The 22,491-nt window shown below is 36.4% G+C and overlaps 4 protein-coding genes across 4 annotated transcripts in view; 1 reads left to right on the top strand and 3 right to left on the bottom strand.

The window, feature by feature from the left end:
* The window catches only part of LOC134818425 (dynein light chain Tctex-type 5-B-like), a 66,527-nt gene that overhangs the window by 33,010 nt on the left and 11,026 nt on the right, over positions 1-22,491 (bottom strand). The window lies entirely within an intron of this gene.
* LOC134818419 (kynurenine 3-monooxygenase-like) overlaps positions 1-22,491 on the top strand; it is a 927,626-nt gene that overhangs the window by 24,282 nt on the left and 880,853 nt on the right. The window lies entirely within an intron of this gene.
* LOC134818421 (E3 ubiquitin ligase Rnf121-like) lies at positions 1,092-7,072 on the bottom strand. The gene is made up of 9 exons (XM_063827963.1): positions 6,982-7,072; positions 6,746-6,771; positions 6,447-6,588; positions 5,777-5,931; positions 3,399-3,487; positions 3,127-3,266; positions 2,718-2,848; positions 1,969-2,041; positions 1,092-1,835 (listed from the first exon to the last, which is right to left on the bottom strand). The coding sequence occupies exons 1-9, from the start codon at positions 7,021-7,023 to the stop codon at positions 1,686-1,688; spliced, it is 948 nt and encodes a 315-aa protein (XP_063684033.1). The 5' UTR covers positions 7,024-7,072; the 3' UTR covers positions 1,092-1,685.
* LOC134818567 (ornithine decarboxylase-like) lies at positions 13,770-16,164 on the bottom strand. The gene is made up of 7 exons (XM_063828183.1): positions 15,742-16,164; positions 15,400-15,593; positions 15,165-15,252; positions 14,852-14,971; positions 14,497-14,632; positions 14,174-14,360; positions 13,770-14,089 (listed from the first exon to the last, which is right to left on the bottom strand). Exons 1-7 carry the CDS (start codon positions 16,100-16,102, stop codon positions 13,793-13,795), a joined length of 1,383 nt encoding a protein of 460 aa, XP_063684253.1. The 5' UTR covers positions 16,103-16,164; the 3' UTR covers positions 13,770-13,792.

Below are 22,491 nucleotides of genomic sequence, written 5' to 3' on the forward strand. Positions count from 1 at the left end.
ACTTGGGACAGTTTAAATACTCGTAATAAAATCCGCGGCAACACTTTGAATTCGGCGGTTCATCAAAACATCCAGACAGAGATGAATCGAGTAGACGATGTTTCACAGTAAGCATTTACAGGCTACTGCAGTAGAAGGATTTTAAAGCTGCTAAACAAGGACTAGAACTTTAATCGAGACAGTAAGTAGAGAGTGAACCCGTGAAATTATCATAATGATTAGGGTCGTACTAAAAAACTTTACTGATTCAATTATATCACCACTGAATTACAGACAATAGTTGGGAAAATTCCAGAGCTTACCAGTCAATGGAAAAGAAGTTGGTTCTTAATAACATTAATTAAAGGGCATTCATCAGAAAAATATTAACCAAAAAATGCTGGAATTAACTAAAATACAGTATTCCTATGAACAATGACGGAGATTATTTTCTGAATTAGATATGAGATAACGAGAATTAGCGGAGGAAACAACACAAATACCTCAAGTGATATCTGATCTCCATCCGGACTGATCTTGCACAGGAGCAGAAGTAAAACAAAGGGTTCTGTGGAAAGCGGGGGCAGCGTATCTCTTACCTAAATTAGACTGATTAAATGATCAATAAATTATACTGTAACGACAGTTATCTTGCCTTATCTCGGATTAGTACATCTTGAGAAAGATCAGAGGACATGTCAAATGTCACCCCTTTAAGTATACACCTGGTCTGGCGAGAAACCGATAATTTTAGGATTGGGTTACCTAGTGACCATCTGGAACTTGTGGTAAAACTTCTCTCCTTCGTAGGGAATAGCTTTACTTTGGAGTTAGACCGTGTTGTTCGCGTCCTAACACGACAACTTATTTTCCTCGAGCATGTCTATAACTATCTAAAGCTTTTTATTACTTTAATTCAATTTGAAAGTAGCATTATTTAAATAGACTGCTTCTTGACATCTTCAGATCAGTCCCCGTAACTTAAAGATACCAAATATTTGATACATTACACAATGTTTTCTGTTTCTATGAATATTAGCATTGTACCGTTTTAATTTTGTGACTTTGTAGTTATGAGAAGCTTTAGATTAGTAGCAGTTAAACTATGTATTGCATAACAATAATTGCAGTCTTATCATTGAATATTCACATCGCAGATTGCAAAAATCTTGACAATTTCCAGATGAAATGGAAAATTAATATAATACATATTATTTGATATTACAAGACTACCGAGGAAATATCTACCCCCTGATTAGTAATTCCTCAGTAAAAGCATCATTCACAACATTAATAACGATTCTAAATATTAAACCATACTTGTCATTGAACAGTATTGTATACCGTGTCTGATTCTATAACTTTACATCCGAGTTGTAACAAAAAGCTGTAACAACAAAAACTTCGGAAAGTTTTTCAAAAAACACCCAAATATTATAATTTTAACCACAGATAAAACGACTGCTTTACTTTTCATGATACTTATGCTAAATTTACAGACAAATCATATTACCACAACAAGTCAATTATTCGGTTTTCAGGGTTTTTAGCTATGCATGTAATATGAACATCTTACAGCCAGTTTAAATCTATACACTTGGTTACAGTGTTTCTGTGAATTCCATTACAATGAACCAACAAAGTATCGTCACAACAATGTCCCAAAAATACCAAAAATAACGATAACATCCTAAACTAAACCTCATCTATTTCAGTCCCAAGTAATCGTTGATACCCTGAGCTATGATAATTATGGCAGGATGCCAAACTATAAGGTAACGTATCCAGTCCAACAACCGACCGTAAAGCATGTGTGGTTTTTCCCATGGAGCACTAAACAGACGTTGTAGATCAACCTGAAAAGTTTGAAGTGTTGAAGATTAAATCTTGGTATGATAAGTTCATTCAGAAATGGAAATTAGGAATGTGTTTTATTTGAGAAATTTCTATACATAGTAATTCTATAAATAGAATTGGATCATTAGTTACCTTTTCTTTGCAGTACGGGCAGATTTGCTTTTTACCAACAATGCACCAACCCCTAATACAATAATCATGAAATCTGTGGTTTAGTTAAGGAATTTTCTCAGAAACAGGATGATAAATATGCAATTATGCGTCCATTCAGAAATACCGTCATTAGCCATATAAAGTGACCTTTCGGCTAAATTGCCAAAAGCGAAGGTGCAGCTCAGCAAAAGCTACGTACCTGCCAAATTCTACAAAAATGTGATGAAAAACGTGGGTGGTTATCAAAGATACGATTGGTGTTCGCGCGCAACTTAGCAACTATCAACATTGTGACATTGCCAGATTTGTCTCAAATCTTAAACGTGGCGTTATGATATTGATGTAGTAGCGATAGATCATAATGGTAATATCATGTTCGTTTCCTTTTTGTTTCCATTGTTACTTGCAAAATTTGTGCGAGAACCTAAAACAAAAGAGCCCTGTGATAAACAGGTGCAGCTTTAGTGGGGTAATTGTTAAAAATTATAATATAAAGGTAGCCTACAAAGGGGACCAGGTGCAATTTGTACTGTTATTATTTTTATACTGCAGGGATTGAACTGAAGAATGCTAACAGAAACCGTGCTATTGGCACGCTGAATATATCTTGAGCTATTTTTTTAGAAGCTAGACCGGATTTTGGAGAACAGAACAGGGACCTATCGTATTTAACTTTTCAATTAATTCTTTACTCTTATAGAGCCTATTAAGAGCAAATAAAAGGATACACATGCCCACAAGACAGCTTGTACGCAGGCTCTGGGTCAGCACTGTTAGTTGGACTGTTGGTGCTCTGTCCACAAACTGCACAGATGCTCTCCTCGAGAGCACGACTGGACATGGCGTCCTTGTCGTAGTACTGAAACGGGGGTAATCTTTAACAATAACAATAACAATAACAATAACAATAACAATAACAATAACAATAGCAATAACAATAACAATAACAATAACAATAACAATAACAATAACAATAACAATAACAATAACAATAACAATAACAATAACAATAACAATAACAATAACAATAACAATAACAATAACAATAACAATAACAATAACAATAACAATTCGTAGGTGTTGTTAGATCGGAATGATTGGTTTTACAAACTAAAAAAAACGAATAATTAAAATTACCCCAATAGTGGATGCCATTTCCTCCGCACACAATTCACTCAGATCCCGTCCCAAAACTCCAAAATACCCTCCGTAGAAAAAGATGACAATACAAAAATCTACAACAGGTTCAGGATCGTCTACAAACAGTAGATGTAAACCTGTGCAAGATAAAATAAATTAGATCATACTATAACATAATGTCCTTGTCCGTAAACATGGTTCAAATCAATTATATCTTTGAAAAAAATTTACCTAGAATCTTTTTGGAACATTGAGTAACGATCACGTACCGAATAGAATACACATCATGATGGTATAGGACAGGATACCAAACCCGTAGGATGCATTGTACATAAACTGAAACCATCTGTAGACCAACCTGGTAAAGTATAGAAATTGTAAGCTGGAAATTGTAACCTAGAATATATCTATTAATAAATTAAAATGTAACGTGATTTCCCCAGAAACGGCTAGGAAACAAGGAAAATGGACATAAAACGTGACTTTTCGCTTTGACCAATTAGAGCTTGTAAAAAATATAAATGGAATTGAAAAGTCACGATTTTTAGTAATGTCAAGTAGATGATACGTCATAATTATCTCACATTTAAATGTTACGCACTATTCGTGGTTTATATCGTGCAGTCACGTGGTTTTTATCGTGCGACTCTAAAATGCTGCAGAATTAAACAATTCTGGAAATTTCACCATATTTTAGCCATTTATGTTCACTTTGTGAACCCCTTCAAGGACATCGTCGAAGGGGAAGACCACACCTCACATATATTGACATCCTTCGGAAGGACACGGGGCTTGACGACAGCAAGGAGATAAACAAACTCATGCTGGATAGACAGATTTGAAAAAAAAAACTATCTCTGTTCGGACGTTGAAGCCGCCCTAAGTCGAAGTTGTATATTAATTTCTTTGCGTCTTTAATCGGCTGGAAAAATAAAACAAGTGACTAACAAAGTAACAAAACTAAACACAAAAGATTGTTAAATATCCATTTGTAACAGCTGATTATATTCCAAAACTGAACACGTTGCAAATTTAATTCCCTCTTTATTTTATTATTTTTTTAAATTATAAAGTGCCGCCAGCCAAACCCACGGTGACCCCTTCATCGGGAAAAGTGGAGTTCAGATTTCGTTATTCACCAAGTTCATTTATTGTTTTGGCGGTGATAAAGGGTCAACAACACTGACTTTATCTCTTTATAGAGATTAGAGGTGGCCGCCAGTCTCCCAACAACAACCCAGCAGGGTAAAACAGCTCATTATAGTTAGGGCAAGAATTGCTGTTTATGGGTAAATCTGTGAACAAATTCGTAACAAAGGTTTGTCTACAGTCATTTTTCTCCAGGAACCCATACGCCCCACCCCTAATATTGGTTATTAGTTAATAAAATTTCAGCAACATGAGGTCTGAGGAACACACATACTGATATCATGATATTAATGGATCAGGGAAAGATACTGTACCTCATCACGCCAAGCAGTTATGCTTGTAGGTGAATATACACTTATAGAGTACAACAACTTTATAACACTCCAATGAATGGTCAGGTTTTTAATAAATATATTTTTTATATTGATACGAGTAAATACGAGATATAGGGATAATATAGTAAATCTCACTGTTGTTAGCGGCAGTGCAGTATAAGCCGCATTGGTGGTCTATACAGCTGAAACTACTGGGAGAGGCTAGCTCATTTGAAGTTAATGTCCCTGCAACGGAGAAGGGAGAGATACATCATCTTGATGATGTGGAAAACGTACCATAACGTTGTTCCAAATAGCTGTAGCATCGAGTTTGTGGAAACATCCAGATATGGCACTAAAGCAGTTGTTCCTTCTCTATCAAAGTCGAGTTCGATGAGAAACCAGACACTGTACGATAGCTCGTTCGCAGTAAAAGGATCCAAACTGTGGAATAAGGTGCCGAGTGAAGTGAAAGCCGAGAAAAAGTTTGCCAGCTTCAAATTAAAGTCAGTTTATCGAAGTTTCTTGCTTTGATACCGGATAACCCTCCGGTTTCCGGTTATACGTGCAGCTGGTCGAATTCCTTGGTAGACTACACGCCATTACGGTGGTCAGACATCTGATGACCCTTCTTGCTACGAGGATAAACCTTACCAAGTTACCAAGTTAGTTAGTATATATATAGCTATTAGCTATGTATAATGCAACTTTATACTGCTATATTATAGCTATTAGCTATATTATAGCTATTAGCTATGTATGTGACTATTGCAATGGCTAGACCCCCTACTTTCCTAAAGTACAGCAATACCCTGCTCACTGCTCAGTTTAATTATATGATCAAATAAGGTTACTGACGTATCATACTGATAGCTTTTACACTTTTAGCTACAATATAGCTACAATATAGGCACAATCCGCTACAGTGGAGAATGATCGCCCTCGCAAATTTTCAATTTTACATCCGGACGATACAGCAATAAAGCATTACAAGAATTTTGCTTGGTTTAAATCTCATAATAATATGTATTACAGACTCTCGAATAAAAACAACGATTTCAACTCTAATCTGTATCTGTGTGTTTCACTTTGTGTCAAACTTATACTGTATTATATAATAGCATAATGCAAATCATTTACTTCCTAAAGGCTTGAATCTTCTGTTCTTATGAAATTTGACATACCTGGGGGTTTTGCCACCGAGAGGTTTACATCGTGCGAGTCTGATGACATGACCCGTGATGAGACTGAAGAGAAACCAGCAGCCAACAAACCGCCAGTAATAGTGATAACATGATACCAGGAAGGGTATAATCCACAGTCCTGTCAGGGACACCATCTAGGGAAGAGCAGTTTGTGAGGAAGAATCTCTACTATAATTCAAAGAATTATTTCTGATGTTGTACGACCGCCCACGTGCAAATCAGACGAGAAATAGGAAGTTGCGTAGTAACCATAGTAACGAGGATTGTTAAACGCACGTGCACGTGCACGTGCAATGATTGTTAAAACGTCATTTTAATCGGTTTTGTTGATATTACGCTGTGTTTAGTACGAGCAACATTTTAATGGGCTGTATCTTCGGTTGTGTAGGATATTTTTTGACGCGATTTAAACTTACTAACAAAAAATACTATAAGCTTCCTCCCTGTGACGACGGGTTTCTAGTAATATATAATATAGCTAATAACTATATATATTATTTAGCTTATCTGATAAAATAAAACTTTGCAGTGAACTATTGCTCCACTTCTTAACAAGCGATTTATTGAGTAAATGAAAGAAAATTTAGATTTAAGTTAAACATTTTGGTCTAAACAACAAACGTCAAGAATCAATAAAAACCACACTCACATTATACGATCGAGGGTGTTTCTGTTTCCAGAGAATGAGAACTATCTGAGAGACAAAGAGCGCGGCAAGTAACACTAACAACATTTCAGCATGCATCAGATCATGCCCTTTGTGTTCCTCTCTCCACTCCTCCTGCTCATGCCTGAAATTGAAGGGCTTATATTATAAGTAGGTGAAATTTAGGTTGATAAATGATCGAGGTATCAGAAAGATTTTCAAAGTGTCATAAGGCTGCCACAACCCACTTGAATGAAATTGAGATTCGAACATAAAAACTGATGCAAAACTAAACTACTTACAGCCATACTTTCTCTTTCTCACTCAACTGAGAGAATGGGATTTGGTTACCAAATATAAGTTAAATTTATTAAACCATAATCGGAATCAATTTTATTCATGATCTAATAAAATACTATCTACTGATTAACTGCATAGTTTTTAGGATCAAAAATTTTACTACTTTGCATGCATTATTTTGGTGGTTTTTATTCGGTAAGATACCTAAAATGAGACTTGAACTAATTAGCAGTCTTACCTCATGATTGTGACCACCCACATGTAACAACTTTCTCTCCATTGTACTCTTTTTTGAGCTTCACACCATCAATACTACACCCAAAATGTAAATGTTTAATATCAAGGTAAAGCAATGTCATCTCACTTAAAATGCCAAGTATAAAATACGGGTATATGGCCCCCAGAATATAGGTGGCCCCCAAAATATAGGTCATGTTAGTGGATACAGTTCTAACCAAGATAAGCGATACTTTTGGAGTAAAACATGTAACTTATGTTTCTGGATAAAAATTTTGGACCTACATGAGGTATTTTGGTATATTTGGTCATGACAGCGAAAGATTTAAACGATGTTGTCATTTTCTAGAGGGGTAAATATCGCGAAAAATTGTCATGACAAAAATCTGTCCAACACATGCCATTAAGACTACTGGTATGAGTATAAGTATTATTTTAAGCTATCTTTTCATCGAGACATCTGCAAACTGACAATTTGGAAAAAAGTTATGGCCACCACAATTTTACGGGCCCCCAGAATATAGGTCTATACGACCCCCAGAATATAGGTTGGTCAAAAACCCTGAACATGCCCAAAACCATGCTTTGGGATGCTCTACTTGTAGCTACTAGTCTCCTGAACCCACATATCAAGTTTTATCAAAATTGGATAAAAATTGGCCGAGTTATGGGATAAAAACAAAAACCATATGCCCATATTTGGGCATACGCACCAAATTTGATCGATTTTGGTCCATAAATTGGTCTAATATCAATATTTTTGAATGAAACCAACTTTATATGGAAGGTAAGCATATATTACACATTCTCTATGATTATCAGCTCAATATCTACCTAACTGTGGATTCTGTGTTCAAATAATCGCAAAAAATGAACAAAATCGCCCATATCTCAAACTGACTTCGCTCAAAACAATAGAACTCAATAGGGTTTCAATATTTTCACATGAAATTTTCAGAATCAACGTAGAATTGTCTCATGACCTTAAGTTTTGGGACAGAATTTTGAGTTAGGCCTTTAAAAAAATTTGGCGGCCAAAAATGTCTGATTTACAGTCATTGAGGTGCACATTGTATTGATACAGATAAAAACAGCCCCCCTCAATCATATCTAGGGACACTCCTTCAATCTTATTTAAGTATTTAGTTAAGATCCCTACTAAATGAGTGCATGAAAGCTTTTTAACAAGTAAAATTAAAGATTTTACTCATTACGGGTATATGGCCCCCAGAATATAGGTTTTTTTAAAAAAATAGCGACCAAGATTCTGCATTTTCTCTGTCACCCTGAGCATTAAGGAATGTGGGGTAGTGATGAGAAACAGTTAAAGAACATATGCTGAAGAGATGGCATCATCAAAATGTATGAAGGTGGAGTATTTGAGGACGATTTTTGCATACCTATATTCTGGGGGCCGTAGTTTTTGATTTTTTGCTATTAAGTATACTCTAAACCTTTTCAATTTAGTATCTGGAGCCATTGGCATCATCAATACAGTCTCAGCAACATATTCTGACTGCATATAACTGTCTGTGACAATTTTAGAACAACTTAGGAACAGATGTTTGGACCTATATTCTGGGGGCCCTGTTAAAAAATGGTATTTTTACAGGTGAAAAAAAAGTACACTTAAAAACCTAATAATTATTTTCAACTACCCAAGAAACATTTAAAGGGTTATTATGTACATATTTACAGCCCTAAACATGCTTAGAAGTAGTTTTAACACCTGTTTCTAAGTGCTCAAAAAACGACCTATATTCTGGGGGCCATATACCCGTACCATATAAAAAATACAGCTCAGAGATTGCTGAATATGTAAATTGTACGGTAGTGTAAACTAATTTGCAGCATTCATACTACATATTATCATGGTATCATCGCAAAATGTAAATTTCTAAGAGTTGACCTAACTATCTAACAAAGCTATGACAACAATTACTAATACATTATCAAACAGACTGTGTATGTAATATGGTGGGGTTATCAAATACTTGGTATCCCTTATAAGTTGAGCAACACATAGCTTTTAGCTTCCTATCTTAGGGTCATATAGAATGACCCTGATTGGCAGAGCACAATACACTGGTAACGGAAATGGTCCATTGCTTCACAAATTAGTTGTATTATCTATATTTTCATCAATTTCCCAAAACAAATGTAAAGTTCTGCCAGGGATATCCATGCACATGTAAAGTAAAACAAATTTAGTAAAACAAATTTAAATTTTGGTATTTATTAATAACAATCAAAACATATCATATCATAAAAATAAAGCCGCGCGTTGGTTGACTGCCTCAGTATGGTGAATAATTTAAGCTTGAAGGTGCCCTGCGCATTTACAGAACATTATGCGGCGATCACATGATCACGAGGACCTGTGAGCGCCAAATTTAATTTAAACTTTCTAGAAATCGTACATCACTACGAGTTACTCATGCTTTTGAATTATAGGAGTGCGGATTGTCAGGTATTTCATTCATTCATACTTAATCGGTTTAAAGCTGTATATTTAGAGCTCACTATTGTTTGAACTATGAAAGCAGAACGTAAATAATGGACAATATACCGACGACAATACCAAGGACCCGAGTGCCGCATTGACTTTTCCGGATCCGTTTTTACCGAAGGCTTATCCACCAGTTACTCATGCTGCATGTATAGTCTGATAATATTTTGTTTTATCTCTAGCAAGCATTCTGTAAGTTGGAGTGTCGTATTTATTATAGAAGAGCCAGCCAACCTCCGCATTTCAATCTTTTGTATGCCAGGTTCGTTTATAAAATCTAATCATATAATAAGATTGATCCAATAGTCTAAGATGAACGGTATATCTTAGCTCATCGTTATTAAAATCCTAATGGTTGAATTAATCAAGTAATGTTCCCTTCCAACACAACTAAACAACAAACAAATGCTTGCTCACCAGTGGTGACGCAATCGGTAATGTAAAGTAGGTATAGTATTATTATATTATTATTATTATTATAAAGGATGAACCCAACATGAGCTTCCTCAACATTAAGTGTCTCCTCTACTCGGTTGATTCAGCTGAATTATCAAAAAAGATGATTGAGGGTTAAATAAGGAGGGCCAGGAACCCTATCAAAAGATCAAAAATAATATTTTAGTAAACTGTAAACATTACATAGTACTATACTATATACTATACTATATCTTGTCGAAGGTACGATTGACAATATCTGTTTGTAGCCTCATTTCACTTAATCAGGATCAGTAATCTATTTGGTTTACATTTTTACATGGCGTTAAGCTTGGATTATATACCGTATATTGAACCAATACTATAACTACTGCATCAAGCTGTCCGTAAATATTTTGATTACAATCTCAATCCTAAATTCCATCAAACAAACACTTAGAAAAAAACGTTCTGAAAAGATCGAAAACCAGCGCTCGATTCTTACATGATTTATCAAAACTGCACGGCGCCCAAAATAAATCATTAGTAGCCAATTTTTAAAACATTTTCGAATCGTTTAAGCATTAAAGCGCGAAGTAGCTGTACTTTGTATCACGTCGTAACCCTCATTGTCGTATCACTAAGTCATTTAAATAGTATCGTGTCAACGATACAGCCGCGCGGCAGGTCTACAACGTATGACATTATGACAAGCTTTGATTTACCTGGGGACCCCAGGCTATTATGTTCATAAACAATAAAGATTTGGCGGAATGACAGGCTGAGCGCGGCCCAGTAAGCTTTGATTCACGATGTCAATCCTTCGCATCTCGCCGATCTGAATACGTGGTTGCGAGAAGCATTATTTGATGCGCGCGCGACCCAGTAGTGCATCGCGCTACAATGACAAGCTGTACCTTGATTGAATTGTGTAACAAATAGCAAGGCAATTGGGTTGCGGAAAATAATTAAAACATATGCATATGAACAATATATGCAAATAAATTCACCAATGGTAATTGTTTAACAATAGGTTGCATTGGACACCTAAAAATAAATTTCTGTCAATAAATAAATAAATTAAAATTAATTTTAATTAAAATTGAGTAAAATTATTTTTTAAACCCGTACCCCTTAAAAAAAGTTTCACCTTGTTTAGACTTTTCATACGTTGTATGACCCGCCACGCACGAGTGCGCGGCTCCCCCTGTATCGTAGAAACTTTGTAGCGCGATGCACTACTGGGTCGCGCGCGCATCAAATAATGTTTCTCGCAACCACGTATGCAGATCGGCGAGATGCAAAGGATTGACATCGTGAATCAACTAAAAACTCTACAGGGGTTATAGTGAAGCGACAGTGGGGTCACCACGTGATACAATTACAAGTTTAAACCACACACGATCAATTTTTTAAATGTGTTTGTTCCAGTATAAATATGACTATTTTAAATAAAAAAAGTGTCATGGCACATTAAACAACCGTGTTTTTATTTTTCGCTTGAGCAGCTCAGATTGATTTGAAAATAAATGCAAAATATTTATTTGGAGAACTTTGCCGCTTCGACGCGCCGCGCGAACTATCATTCTTGCAGCTTAATAAAACAAATATTTAATAAAACAAATATTTATTTTTACGGCACAATCAAACAATATCAATAATAAATAAATCAGGGGAGGTTTGAAGAGGTTTCAAGTGCCGAAGGCCACTGCTTATCTTTAGGATTTGAGAGTGACCTGTGCTTGAAACCCCCTCAACCATCCACTACGTCAATATAAAACTTATTATACAAATATAGAAAAATATAATTATCTAAGCTAAAATTGCTTATTGGTCTAGTTTGGTGACATAGGAGAGCCCAGTTGAGTTTTAGTTTAGGTTTATGTTTTAAATCATAGTTTGAAAGGTTAGCCATGTTTCATGGCAGAGAGAGATATCATGTGTGCAGAGCCGTACCAGATGTAGAATTTGAGATATAATATAGATTAGTTACCATATATTAGGGTCACCTCGATTTTGGAGGGATAGCAAGTGCTTTTTAAGGTTAGATTTAATAATACCTGACGAGGCTGATAAGTCTGAATTTTTTATTTGGAAGACCCCGGGATTATTATCCCATCTACATTAGCATCACATATTTCGAATACATAGGGGATGAGATCATTCCATATTTTCGTAGAGGTGTACAAAAAGTTCTGTTGGGAGATATCTAACCTCAGTAATGGGACAATCAGACGAAGTTTTTCATTTCTAGGACAGAACTTGAAAAGATCTTTAATCGACTGGGGGACATCAAATTTAAGAATTTTGAATAGCTCCATAAATGTATGGTACATGTGCAGATTCTCCAGGTTCATAATTTTCTGCTCAGTGAATATGCTTTGCATGCTGCTTTGCATTGATCATCATATATAATATCGTTGTTTCAAAGCAAAGCAACGATGTTGTCCATTGTTAATGGACTAACCCGGCGCGCGCTACTTCGTAGCAATTTCCTCAGGCCATTTCGAATTACTGGGGGTGATTTTGACGAATATTACTTGTCTAAATTTCTTCGAAGTAGCGCGCGCCGCTTTCTTCCCGAAATGTTATGGCCCGACGAAGTAGCGCGCCGGGCTAATCCGTTAAAACAATTAAATGGACAAGGGGTTCACCTAACCATGTGCTTTCGCGCCACTGCGGGCGCGCTTGTTTCACAAGTCAAGAAAAGCACCTATCCACGAACCCCGATGGGAAGGTTCGTGCGCGCGTGCGCAGTGCTGACAACAGCGTCTATGTAGCGCAGGTAGTCTTGGAACTTCTCCCTCTAGTATGCAGTAACCCCTATTCAGGTTTTTATAGTGCATAGTGACAGTGTATAGGGGTTAATTAGGTATAAACTACAGTACAGCTGTACTTACACCTACATTCACAAGCATGCAAGCTCACGTGGTCCAATGAGCGGGAAACGGAGGACAAGGTATGGTGACGTCATAGTCACGTGACCTCATAAGCTCATAATCACGTGACCTCAGACCCAATCAATGATCAATTAGGTTCGGGCATGGTCAGCCCCCTGTCACCCGATCTTGAGGTGACGTACGACACCTCGTTTACGCAATCAATGTCTGAAATGCTACACACGTCGGATATGAGGACAAAAGCGCGGGTAATTTTGGCACCACTGTACAGTGGTGCCAAAATCGTTGGGTGGGTTCATGGCTAGAGCCCTTTTTACCGCCGTGAGGCGGGCGCGCGCTACTGCAAGCGCAAGGGCTCTGGATAGAGCAAGACAAGGGGTGATTTGGAATCAGTGTCCGAAAATGCATAGATTTACGTTGTCATACGTTCTATGACCCGCCGCGCACGAGTGCGCGGCTCCCCCTGTATCGTAGAAACTCTACAGGGTGATATAGTGAAGCGACAGTGGGGGTCACCACGTGATACAAAATTTACGTTGGTTTCGACTGTCAGGGCCAGGGGCCCTTTTTATTTAGAAAAATCTCGAAGATTGACTGTAAAGTGATTTAGCACGCTTGCTACGAGCTGGAACAAATTTGAAATTGGCATCTATGAACATTATAGCCTGAGGTCCCCAGGTAACAGTAAATAAGAATAATGTACCATGTAATTAGTATGTGCTGACATGCTGTGCTTTAAATTAAAGATAGCCATCCTTATCACTTGCATATAGTAATAATGAATGTTTATACTTATTAATATCCGGTCAAATTTCTTTGGATCACTTTTTAAAACTTCTTTTAATCGATATTGTTACGGCCGACATTGGAAGCAAGGAATCCATGACAATTAAAATCACAATGTTAAAATAAATGGTAAAATATATAGTTTTGTCATAGCACACATTAAGTAATATAGTTGTTCAAGTCCAGTATGCGTCATGCAAAAATTAAGATAACATATTTAAGTGTTCTGAAATGTTGCGGCCATGAATTTCTGTAATATCAGTTAATTGAAATTCGTCTGCCAACAAAAGTTGTACTGTCTGTGAATGTCTCTTCTCGCAGCAGTAATATATTTCTGGTGGACGAAAGCCATTGAATGAGGTGTTCAACTCGTTCATATAGTCTCCAATCTCTGAGTAGACCACCCAGTCTCCCTCAGTAAGTTTCGGAACTTTTCTTAGTCCCAAATCATCTGCTCCATCGCATGAAACTCCCCATATGTGTGCATTCTGTAAACTCACCTGTGATTTTATTATTTATTTAAAGTTTCTTTGTGTATTGAACATGATCAAAGAGTGAAGGAACTTGGTACCTTAAATTCAAACCTTTTGATGTGAACAATAACTTTTTAAGAACAGAGGTTCAATTTCAGATTGATATTGGGGATCAATTTGATGCCAGCTTAAGCCATTGTATACACCAGCTGACAGATGATACTCAGGATAACGACTGCCCTCCATTTTTGCCCCTAAAACACATGCAGCTGTACTTTGGCTTTTTCCCACCATAAAACTGAAATTATTGCACCTTTATTTATTGTTGGGAGACAATTTGGAAAATATTGAAGGATGTAGAAATAATAAAATCAAGGTTATTTAATTTCCTAATTTATTAGCATTCATTGTTGATCGAATTTAGAAAATCTTACCTGCCGGGCTCTGCAACTACAATTGGGGACTCTCCCAAAGAGTGAAAATGTTCATCAACTGATCGCTGTATCAAATAGCCAATTTCCTTAGTTGACATTTTTTCATCATCTCGACGTTTGTACCCTCCTCCTATATCTGAAATTATGGCAATTCAACTAGGAAACAATTTAAATATTACATCTCAGGAGACACCCTCAATTTAGAGGACCCAGCCAGTTCTTGATTCTTGAAGCTTTTTAGTCTTAAATTCGGGGACAGTCCTCAAACGAAAAGAAAATTAATGAATGACAGTTTCATGTAATATAGTTTGCAGCAATTAACTTGTAAGCAAAATTGTTCCATGTTTGTACTCACCTAAAATGCTTGGATTATAGCCTAGTTTATGCATGATATCCCAACAGTGCCGAGCAAACTTAATTGTGTCCGTCCATGGTTCAGCATCATCTGCCCTTAGTCCTGGATGAAATGATATCCCTGAAACAGGGTATAAACTGTTCATGTTATAGGATCATACATAATTATGATAAGTTAAATCCCAATTATTACACTTTCTTGTGTTGATACCTTTATTAAAGTAGTCCACATCATAGGAAAAAAGTTGAGTCGTTTTTGGCTTAGTTTAAAAGTGAAACTCTACATTATAATACAATCATAACTAACTAATTACCTTTGATGTCTAGTTCTAGATTCTTGCAATGCATAAGAAGCTCTTCAAAATGACTCCAACCAACACCAAACTTGTTTCTAAAGTTCACCTAGACAAGATTAGAAATCAATGTTAGAGATCTCTAGTGCTCATAAACCTCAAATTTGAATGCTACAGTATTTAAGATGGAAAATGAGTTTATTCGCCGAATTCATGTTTAATTGATTAACTGAACTAAAAGATGGACTGGGCTTACCTCTACTTTATTTGCTGCTAATTTTGTAGGTTTAATTCTTATGAGAATGGGAGGAGTCTCTATTTCTGACATATCTGGTGACAAACTTTGAGCATAGGGAAACGTCTGGTTTTTTAACTGATGATAGACCCTTTTGATCTTGTCACATTCTTGTGCACAATCTACTACTGTCAGCATTCTGTGTTTTATCACTTCTGCAATAAATCAACAAACAAAACCTTTTGAGATTGGAAAAAAAGGTACTGCAGATATGGCTTATTTAGTACTAAGCAATGAAAATGGCTGTGTTAGATCTAAAAATACACCCATATCATCCAGAACATAGCTGATAAAGAAACCAACCTGCCACACAGTGATAATTTTTAAATGGATGAGATACTATGATTTTGTTAGGATTACACCCAGTAGAGAGGACACTTTGAATCTCTGGCAGTGATGCACAGTCGTAGCCTAATCCCATCCTGTGAAACAGTCTCTGTGTCACCGGATTATTCTGTGCTTTTAGAGCATAATACGGTTCTATTGATCCAAACCATTTCTTCCAGTTATCTATTTGATCAATAATGGATGAGATGTTTGTGACAGAGAATGGTTCAGTCAGCATTTTGTCATTCTTCTCCTCAGCTATACTTCTCATAAAGCCTTTCATTGTTGTATTGTGGAGAACATGTACTTTCGAAAGATTTCTCAGCTTCCCTTGCATAACACTAATTTTCCTGTAAGGATAGTTTACTAAATTATTATAAAAATGTTGGGGTAAGGAATTGTTCTTTAAGATGTTGGTGCAAAGGTGATTTGAAACTTTTACAAAATAGCAAATTTACAAATGTACAGCAAATCGAACAAAAATATAAAATGGGCCGAAATGTACACATGCAAAGGCTAACTACACAGTAGCAGCAAACTGGACGATATACTAACTGATAAGCGAGAGCAGCTGTTTTAACACACAAATGTGATTATGAAAAATATAACACAGGGACATGCTTGGGAAGGATGTACTGTTATGCTTTTATATATTCTAGAGAATAGGAAAATGGATTATCTCATCGATATTGGTAACATTTTAAGTCATAAAAAATTGTTCTAATGTTTTATAAATGGAAACCTAAACTAATCTTTATTACAGGTTTATGGAGAACTAATTAGCAAAGAACCTAACGTTGTCCAGCCCTTTTTTCTGACGCCAATCTACTGAAGCTCTGAAGAAACATTTCGTTGTGAGAGTCTCAACTGACTGCTTTATCTCTTAACAAAGATACAAGGAATGGGCCTATCGACAATTAGTATCTTTTCTTTGCTACTTTGGAGAGTAAACTCGTTCACTTGTCACCAATGTTCATCTATGCAAGTAAAAACACTGTCTACAGATGAAGCAAAGCATTACAGGAATAAAGTTGATCGCTGTGTTGATTACGATGGAACTGCTTCTTGTATTTCCAACTTGAAGCAAGGCTTATGCCATCTGACAGAAAACGACATGAAAGCCCAGTGCAACAACACTTGTGATTTGTGTAGATTCAAAGAGTCTGGAGAAATACAGTCTTATGACATGCTTTACTGGAACACTCAGATCAATTTTCAAGAAAGGTTCCTTATATTGAATGTATCTCTTGTTTCTGTCGAGTCGTCAAATTATGTTGAGGAAATGGAACCTTATGAAGTCATTGATGGAAATTTGACAAGTTTTTTCGAGACTAATTTTGCATCAGAGCCATTCATCGTTGTCAACATGGGATCTTCGTATTCAGTGTTCAATGTATATGTCATAAACAGATGGGGCCCAAACATTGCTCGGCATAACATCATATCCCTTGATTATGCTAAGATATCTGCCTTATGGATACCACCCATTGAAACCAAAACCACAGGAAACTCTACATTTTGTGGTGAAATACGTATTCGTGGCGGATTTAGCTTGGACCAACAAACTTACAAAGTAGTTTGTTCCTCAAGACCGGTTTCTACCCATGTTAAGTTACACAGGGTGGACTATAACAAGCTAGAAATCACTGAAATAAGAGTTGGTGTGATCGATAACGATAATCAGTGTGGTAAAACTATAGTGTCAGAATGTGATCCCTATCTTGGAAGTGATCAATGCTATAAATCAGAATTATCTGGGATATGGCACGGGAGAAGGATAGTTCACACTGAACGAGGTTGCCACTATCCAACTCAAAGCAATCAAACAACTTGTCCCAATCTCATGGGTCGCTTAAACAAAAGGTGGGAGCATTTGAAAAGTGAATACACTATTGTAGGCGCGTATGACCCTAATTCATTTGCTATGACAACATGTGATCAATTCCTTTGTGATGGTAACCAATGCAATGGAGTAGGTAAGCTGTCGGGTGTCGAATCATATTTGATCATTCTTCTTCTAGCCTTCAACATTCTGTGAACTAAAGAAGAAATTGCCTGGCAGCGGTGCTATGAAATTTGCAATTGTTATTATTATCTTCTTACATCTATCTTACTGCGCTTCTGATCAGTTATGAGCTGATTAATTACATTTTCAGTTCGGACGAAATTTATAAACAAATGTACAGACTTTATTTTCGAGCCATTTTTATATCCTTTTATGGTCGCAAAGTAGTAGTAATCACATAATTTTAGCCCTGTCATGAGGTTAACAACATAGACGTTGATGCTCGCTGGCCCTGCACCCAGTTCTGTCAACCCTAGTACAGATATATTATGACGCAATGAAACTACACCTCGAAACTTAACATAAATATTATCCATTAAGAATTTAAACATATCTATCAGGTCACTACATGTAAAAGACCACTTAGTCTTATTAACTCCCGACCATCTAGCTTTAAACTGGTCGTTGATATTGATAAAGTCAAGTTTCTTTTCCTCAAAACATAATTTAATTAAAGATGATAACTTCTCAATAAGTTTGTCATGGGGAAGGTTGGTGTACAGTTTCTTAAAATCAAACGAATACACTGACTTAGCTGAGCAGGCATTATTAAGATAATTAAGGTTGGATGTCACTCTGTCTTTATTGTCGACAATCCAATAACCAGAAGCGTTTAAGAACTTAAAATATTTAGGGTTGAATGAGCAACTACTCAGGCAATACGTGCACTGTGCACTGAAGTTTTGGTTGGAGAGAATGTGAAATTTACACTACCTTAGCTGTTTCTGGCATCACAGTGCTTTTTACCATCAGGTAACTACTGTTGAACAATAGAACTAAGACTGAAAATATAAAAAAATATTAAAACTCGTCACAATAACGACAACTATCTCATATTAAATATCGCCTTAAATCTTAGAATTAGCGACTCCTAAGAAGAAAGCAAATTACTCGTAACCTTAATCATCCAACTTCAAAACACGACAACAAACTTAACCGTGTACCCTTGATAACATAACCCATCCTTTAGTATATCGTACAAGTATGGCATCCAATACATTTCATCCAAACTCACGCCACAAATTATATTCCTTAGATCGGCTGTGAAAACTTATTGTCTACTCTGGATCTGAGGTACAATAAACCAACGTGACTCTCATGCCCCTATACTCCTTCTCATGCCTTCACTTCACCTCACTTCACCTGACACATCACACCTTCAGAGGGTTTGCTGACATCAAGCAACCTGATGCACTTATTTCATAATCGTCCCGTTAACCCTTCTGCCTTGGACGCTAAGTCCAGCTGCACTCTATAACGTAGCCTTCTTGCTTAGTTTTTGCACTTATCTCGCCCTTGAATTAAATCACCCTCCAACTTCCAAGTAGGGTTTCCATTATCGGTATTCTAAATATTTTTATCGGTGATTTTAGATTTTGGGCAATAATGACTTAGTAACATTCGAGAAAATCACATTAACCAAAATATAAATATTATGTAGACTGTAACCAGTACAGACTAGACTGTAACCAGTACAGACTGGAATAAATTTGAAACGTGACTTGGCTAGGGCTGGGATTAGAGAAAGTAAGTAACTTACTGTACTTACTGTAAGTTGGTAAGGAACTGTTCGACCAACGTTGTATTTTTAGAATCATAACATTATCCATACTATGTTATCTGTTCAACAACTCTTTTTAATTAATTGCGTATCTAGTCGGATTGAAATTGTGTTATTCTTGAATTTATTCGTCACAATTTCACTAATTACAGCAAATTTCAGTTTTATTCAGAATATTTTATCTTTCAAATGTTGGAGTTGTTTGCTATTTATTAGTCTCACGATGAGTTGAAAGAGACAAGGACAGATGAAACAGGAAGTTAGGAATGTAAGCAAATTTTCGGCGAAAATTTTCCTACCTTCCTGTTTCATTAATTCATTTGTCCTTGTCTCTTTCAACCGGATATTATCCAACTATCAATATTTTATCTAAGATACTTTTATTTTATGCTATGATATGATACTATAAACAGAAGATCTATGATTTATGTATAATTTATGTATAGTTCATGTGTATAATTTATGATTCATTTACTTGATTAATATGATAAGCTTAGAGGTTGATGCTTTACTTGGAATCGTTTACGAACTCAGCCTGCTTCACTGATGAATTAGTACCTATCGTGCTAATTGGTTTTCTTCATGTTGCGATTTAATGTTTACATAATGACTAAACGAGGTGCTACTAATAATTAAACCACTAACCAGTAACCAGTAATGAAAATGAAAACAAAGGTAAGACAAGCATATTAATAGGATAATAAGTGCAACTAAGGATTTGCTAACGCAGCTTTTCCAAATTTGCAGCCGATAGCATTAATATGGCTTTATTTATTCCTTTAGTATTAGTAATGTAGAGTCTATCCTGGCCGCAGCAACAATTGTAGAGTCTGTATTACTCGTATCTCACACGAATAGCACTACTGACTCAAATACAGATTAAAGGACCAGTTAACTGAAAAAAAAGTTATCCTCATATTTTGACAGATTGTGACAAATAGCAAACTAAGCAACGAGTCGAAATTCCTAAATCTCTAACTGCTCTCTAACGCGTGTAAATAGCGTTTGTATTATTTTGGCGATGACGTCATAAAGTCCCTTGCGCGCAGATGAGCTCGTGAGACTGTATTTTACAGGTAGAAAATGGACATAATACAATCTTTTCCCCCGAACAACTCGAAAAGTAAGCAATTTAGGGTACATGTTGCTTCATAAGTTGTATATAAACATGGCCATTCTGCACAATTTGCACACATTCAAAAACCTTTAGGGCCTTCATAGCCCAATTTACCAGATACCCATAGTTTTGCATGATTTCTGGAACCGAAAATCAGTTTTTCGCCAATAACTGAAAAAGTAAGCCCTTTAAGGCATATGTTTGTTCGTAAGTCATATATTAATATGCTAATTGCGGTTCTTTTGCACCCTGTCTAAAGACTCTATCACGATCCTATCGAAAATGGGCTCAGCACCACGCCCAAAATGGTTTTTGGCGAATTTCTCGAAAAGTAAGGATTTTAGGCCATGTGTTGCTCAATAACTCCTATATAAACATGCATATGCGGCTTCGTTTAAGCCTATTTTGAAGTCTCTACGACTTTCAGAAGCACGGGGTCGGTTACGTTATTGGGTCAATATGGGCGTGGCCCTCCTGGGTTTTCTCCACGGTCAAAAAAATGTCTCCAAACGAAAATCGTTTATTCATAACTTCGGGAAGGTCTGTGCAAAGTTTCGTGAGTATTAGAACATTTGCAGGTTCATTTCCATAAATGTCCATAAATGACTGGACTACACAACTTTAGAGTTAACTTTAGAGAAACTCATAAGTCATTTATCTCAAATTAAGCTGTTAGTGTCCATGATCAACCTGTGGCGACAATGTTTTACGTGAAATGTAAAAATCAGAAGTAATATAAAAAGTGTATTTTTAGATTAAAGTGCTAGCTCATAGTTTTAGAATTGTATAGATTAACGTTGGTCGTTTAGCCATCTAACAATCGATCGTGCCGTAATATATGGCCAGAGAATAATAGGGTCTTGGAAATTCTATAGTTGTTCAGTGGGTCGATTGACTGAACACGTTTGCACTTGGTATTTAAACTTACCTATACCAGTAGTTTATTTATGTTATGTACCGATGATAATGCAATTAGGATAACAACTAGGTAAGCCGTAAGTCTAATTCAAAACACACCTCACACCGTACACTCCGATCAGTATTACTATTTGGTAGACCGGGTATTTTGGCGGGAATTCTGTTCCCACGGCACTGTTCTGATAGAAGCTACTTCTACTAATGGTCCCAGAGGAACGGCCGTAAAGTAGCCAGACTTCTTGTCTCCTGTACTGGCTGACACATGCGGGTTAAAGTTAGAAATTTCGCTATGCTATAAATTATAATTGCTCTCGGAATTGAACAAACTCCTACTTATCTGGATCCTTTCTAAATTCGTTAGAGTTTCATGGACTGGAGAAAAATAATCGGTACAGTCTCCCTGCTTGTGTAATTAAGCAATGAAAACAATCCAAAATTATCACATATGACATAAGTTGTAATAGCAGAAACTTTCTAACCGCACATTCACCCGCCACTGTTCAAGAACCTATATCACTGTTTAAAATCATGACGTGAGCACTGTACATCCAATCAGCTATTCCTTTAGTTAGGATGATAGCCAAAACTATAAGGATTTTGGAGAACTAGGGTAATAGTCATAATTCTAAAATTTGAGTGAGTTACACGTGTTTTATTGACGATGATAAACATTTGCAATGTATTACGCTATGCAAGCGCGCACTGAGGGACTTTATGACGTCACGAGGCCACAGCTTATTATTGCAATAACACGTGTTACACGTACGCTAGAGAGTTGGTTCTTTCGGCGATACGATTCTTTACCAGTTTGTCACAGCTGATTTAAATCTTAGCCAAATTGAAGACTACAAATTTTTCAGTTAACTGGTCCTTTAACCTAGCGCACTTGTAACTTAATAGTTAATACTAAAGATCCAAGTTGTACCCTAAAGCTAAGATAGCGAGAGAGGTATTCTACTTGAAAGAGAAGTGAAACTAGTCATTAAGATGGGCAGCTAACAATAGCCATCTACAACTAATAAACTTAGAATTATACAATATGACAAACTTATTACCTACTATTAT

The sequence above is a fragment of the Bolinopsis microptera genome, chromosome 7 (genome assembly GCF_026151205.1).
Source record: "Bolinopsis microptera isolate Bmic1 chromosome 7, MBARI_Bmic_1.0, whole genome shotgun sequence".
Lineage (NCBI taxonomy): Eukaryota > Metazoa > Ctenophora > Tentaculata > Lobata > Bolinopsidae > Bolinopsis > Bolinopsis microptera.

Excerpts from the sequence above, each read along its gene's own strand:
- LOC134818421 (XM_063827963.1), bottom strand. The coding sequence starts at position 7,023 with ATGGAGAGAAAGTTGTTACATGTGGGTGGTCACAATCATGAG. Across the intron at positions 6,589-6,745 it reads GAGAAAGAGAAAGTATGGCT|GCATGAGCAGGAGGAGTGGA; the intron begins GTAAGTAGTTTA and ends CTTCAATTTCAG. Across the intron at positions 5,932-6,446 it reads AACACCCTCGATCGTATAAT|ATGGTGTCCCTGACAGGACT; the intron begins GTGAGTGTGGTT and ends GCTCTTCCCTAG.
- LOC134818567 (XM_063828183.1), bottom strand. The coding sequence starts at position 16,102 with ATGCAAGGGAAGCTGAGAAATCTTTCGAAAGTACATGTTCTCCACAAT. Across the intron at positions 15,253-15,399 it reads TAGCAGCAAATAAAGTAGAG|GTGAACTTTAGAAACAAGTT; the intron begins GTAAGCCCAGTC and ends AATCTTGTCTAG. Across the intron at positions 14,090-14,173 it reads GTTATTGTTCACATCAAAAG|GTGAGTTTACAGAATGCACA; the intron begins GTTTGAATTTAA and ends ATAAAATCACAG.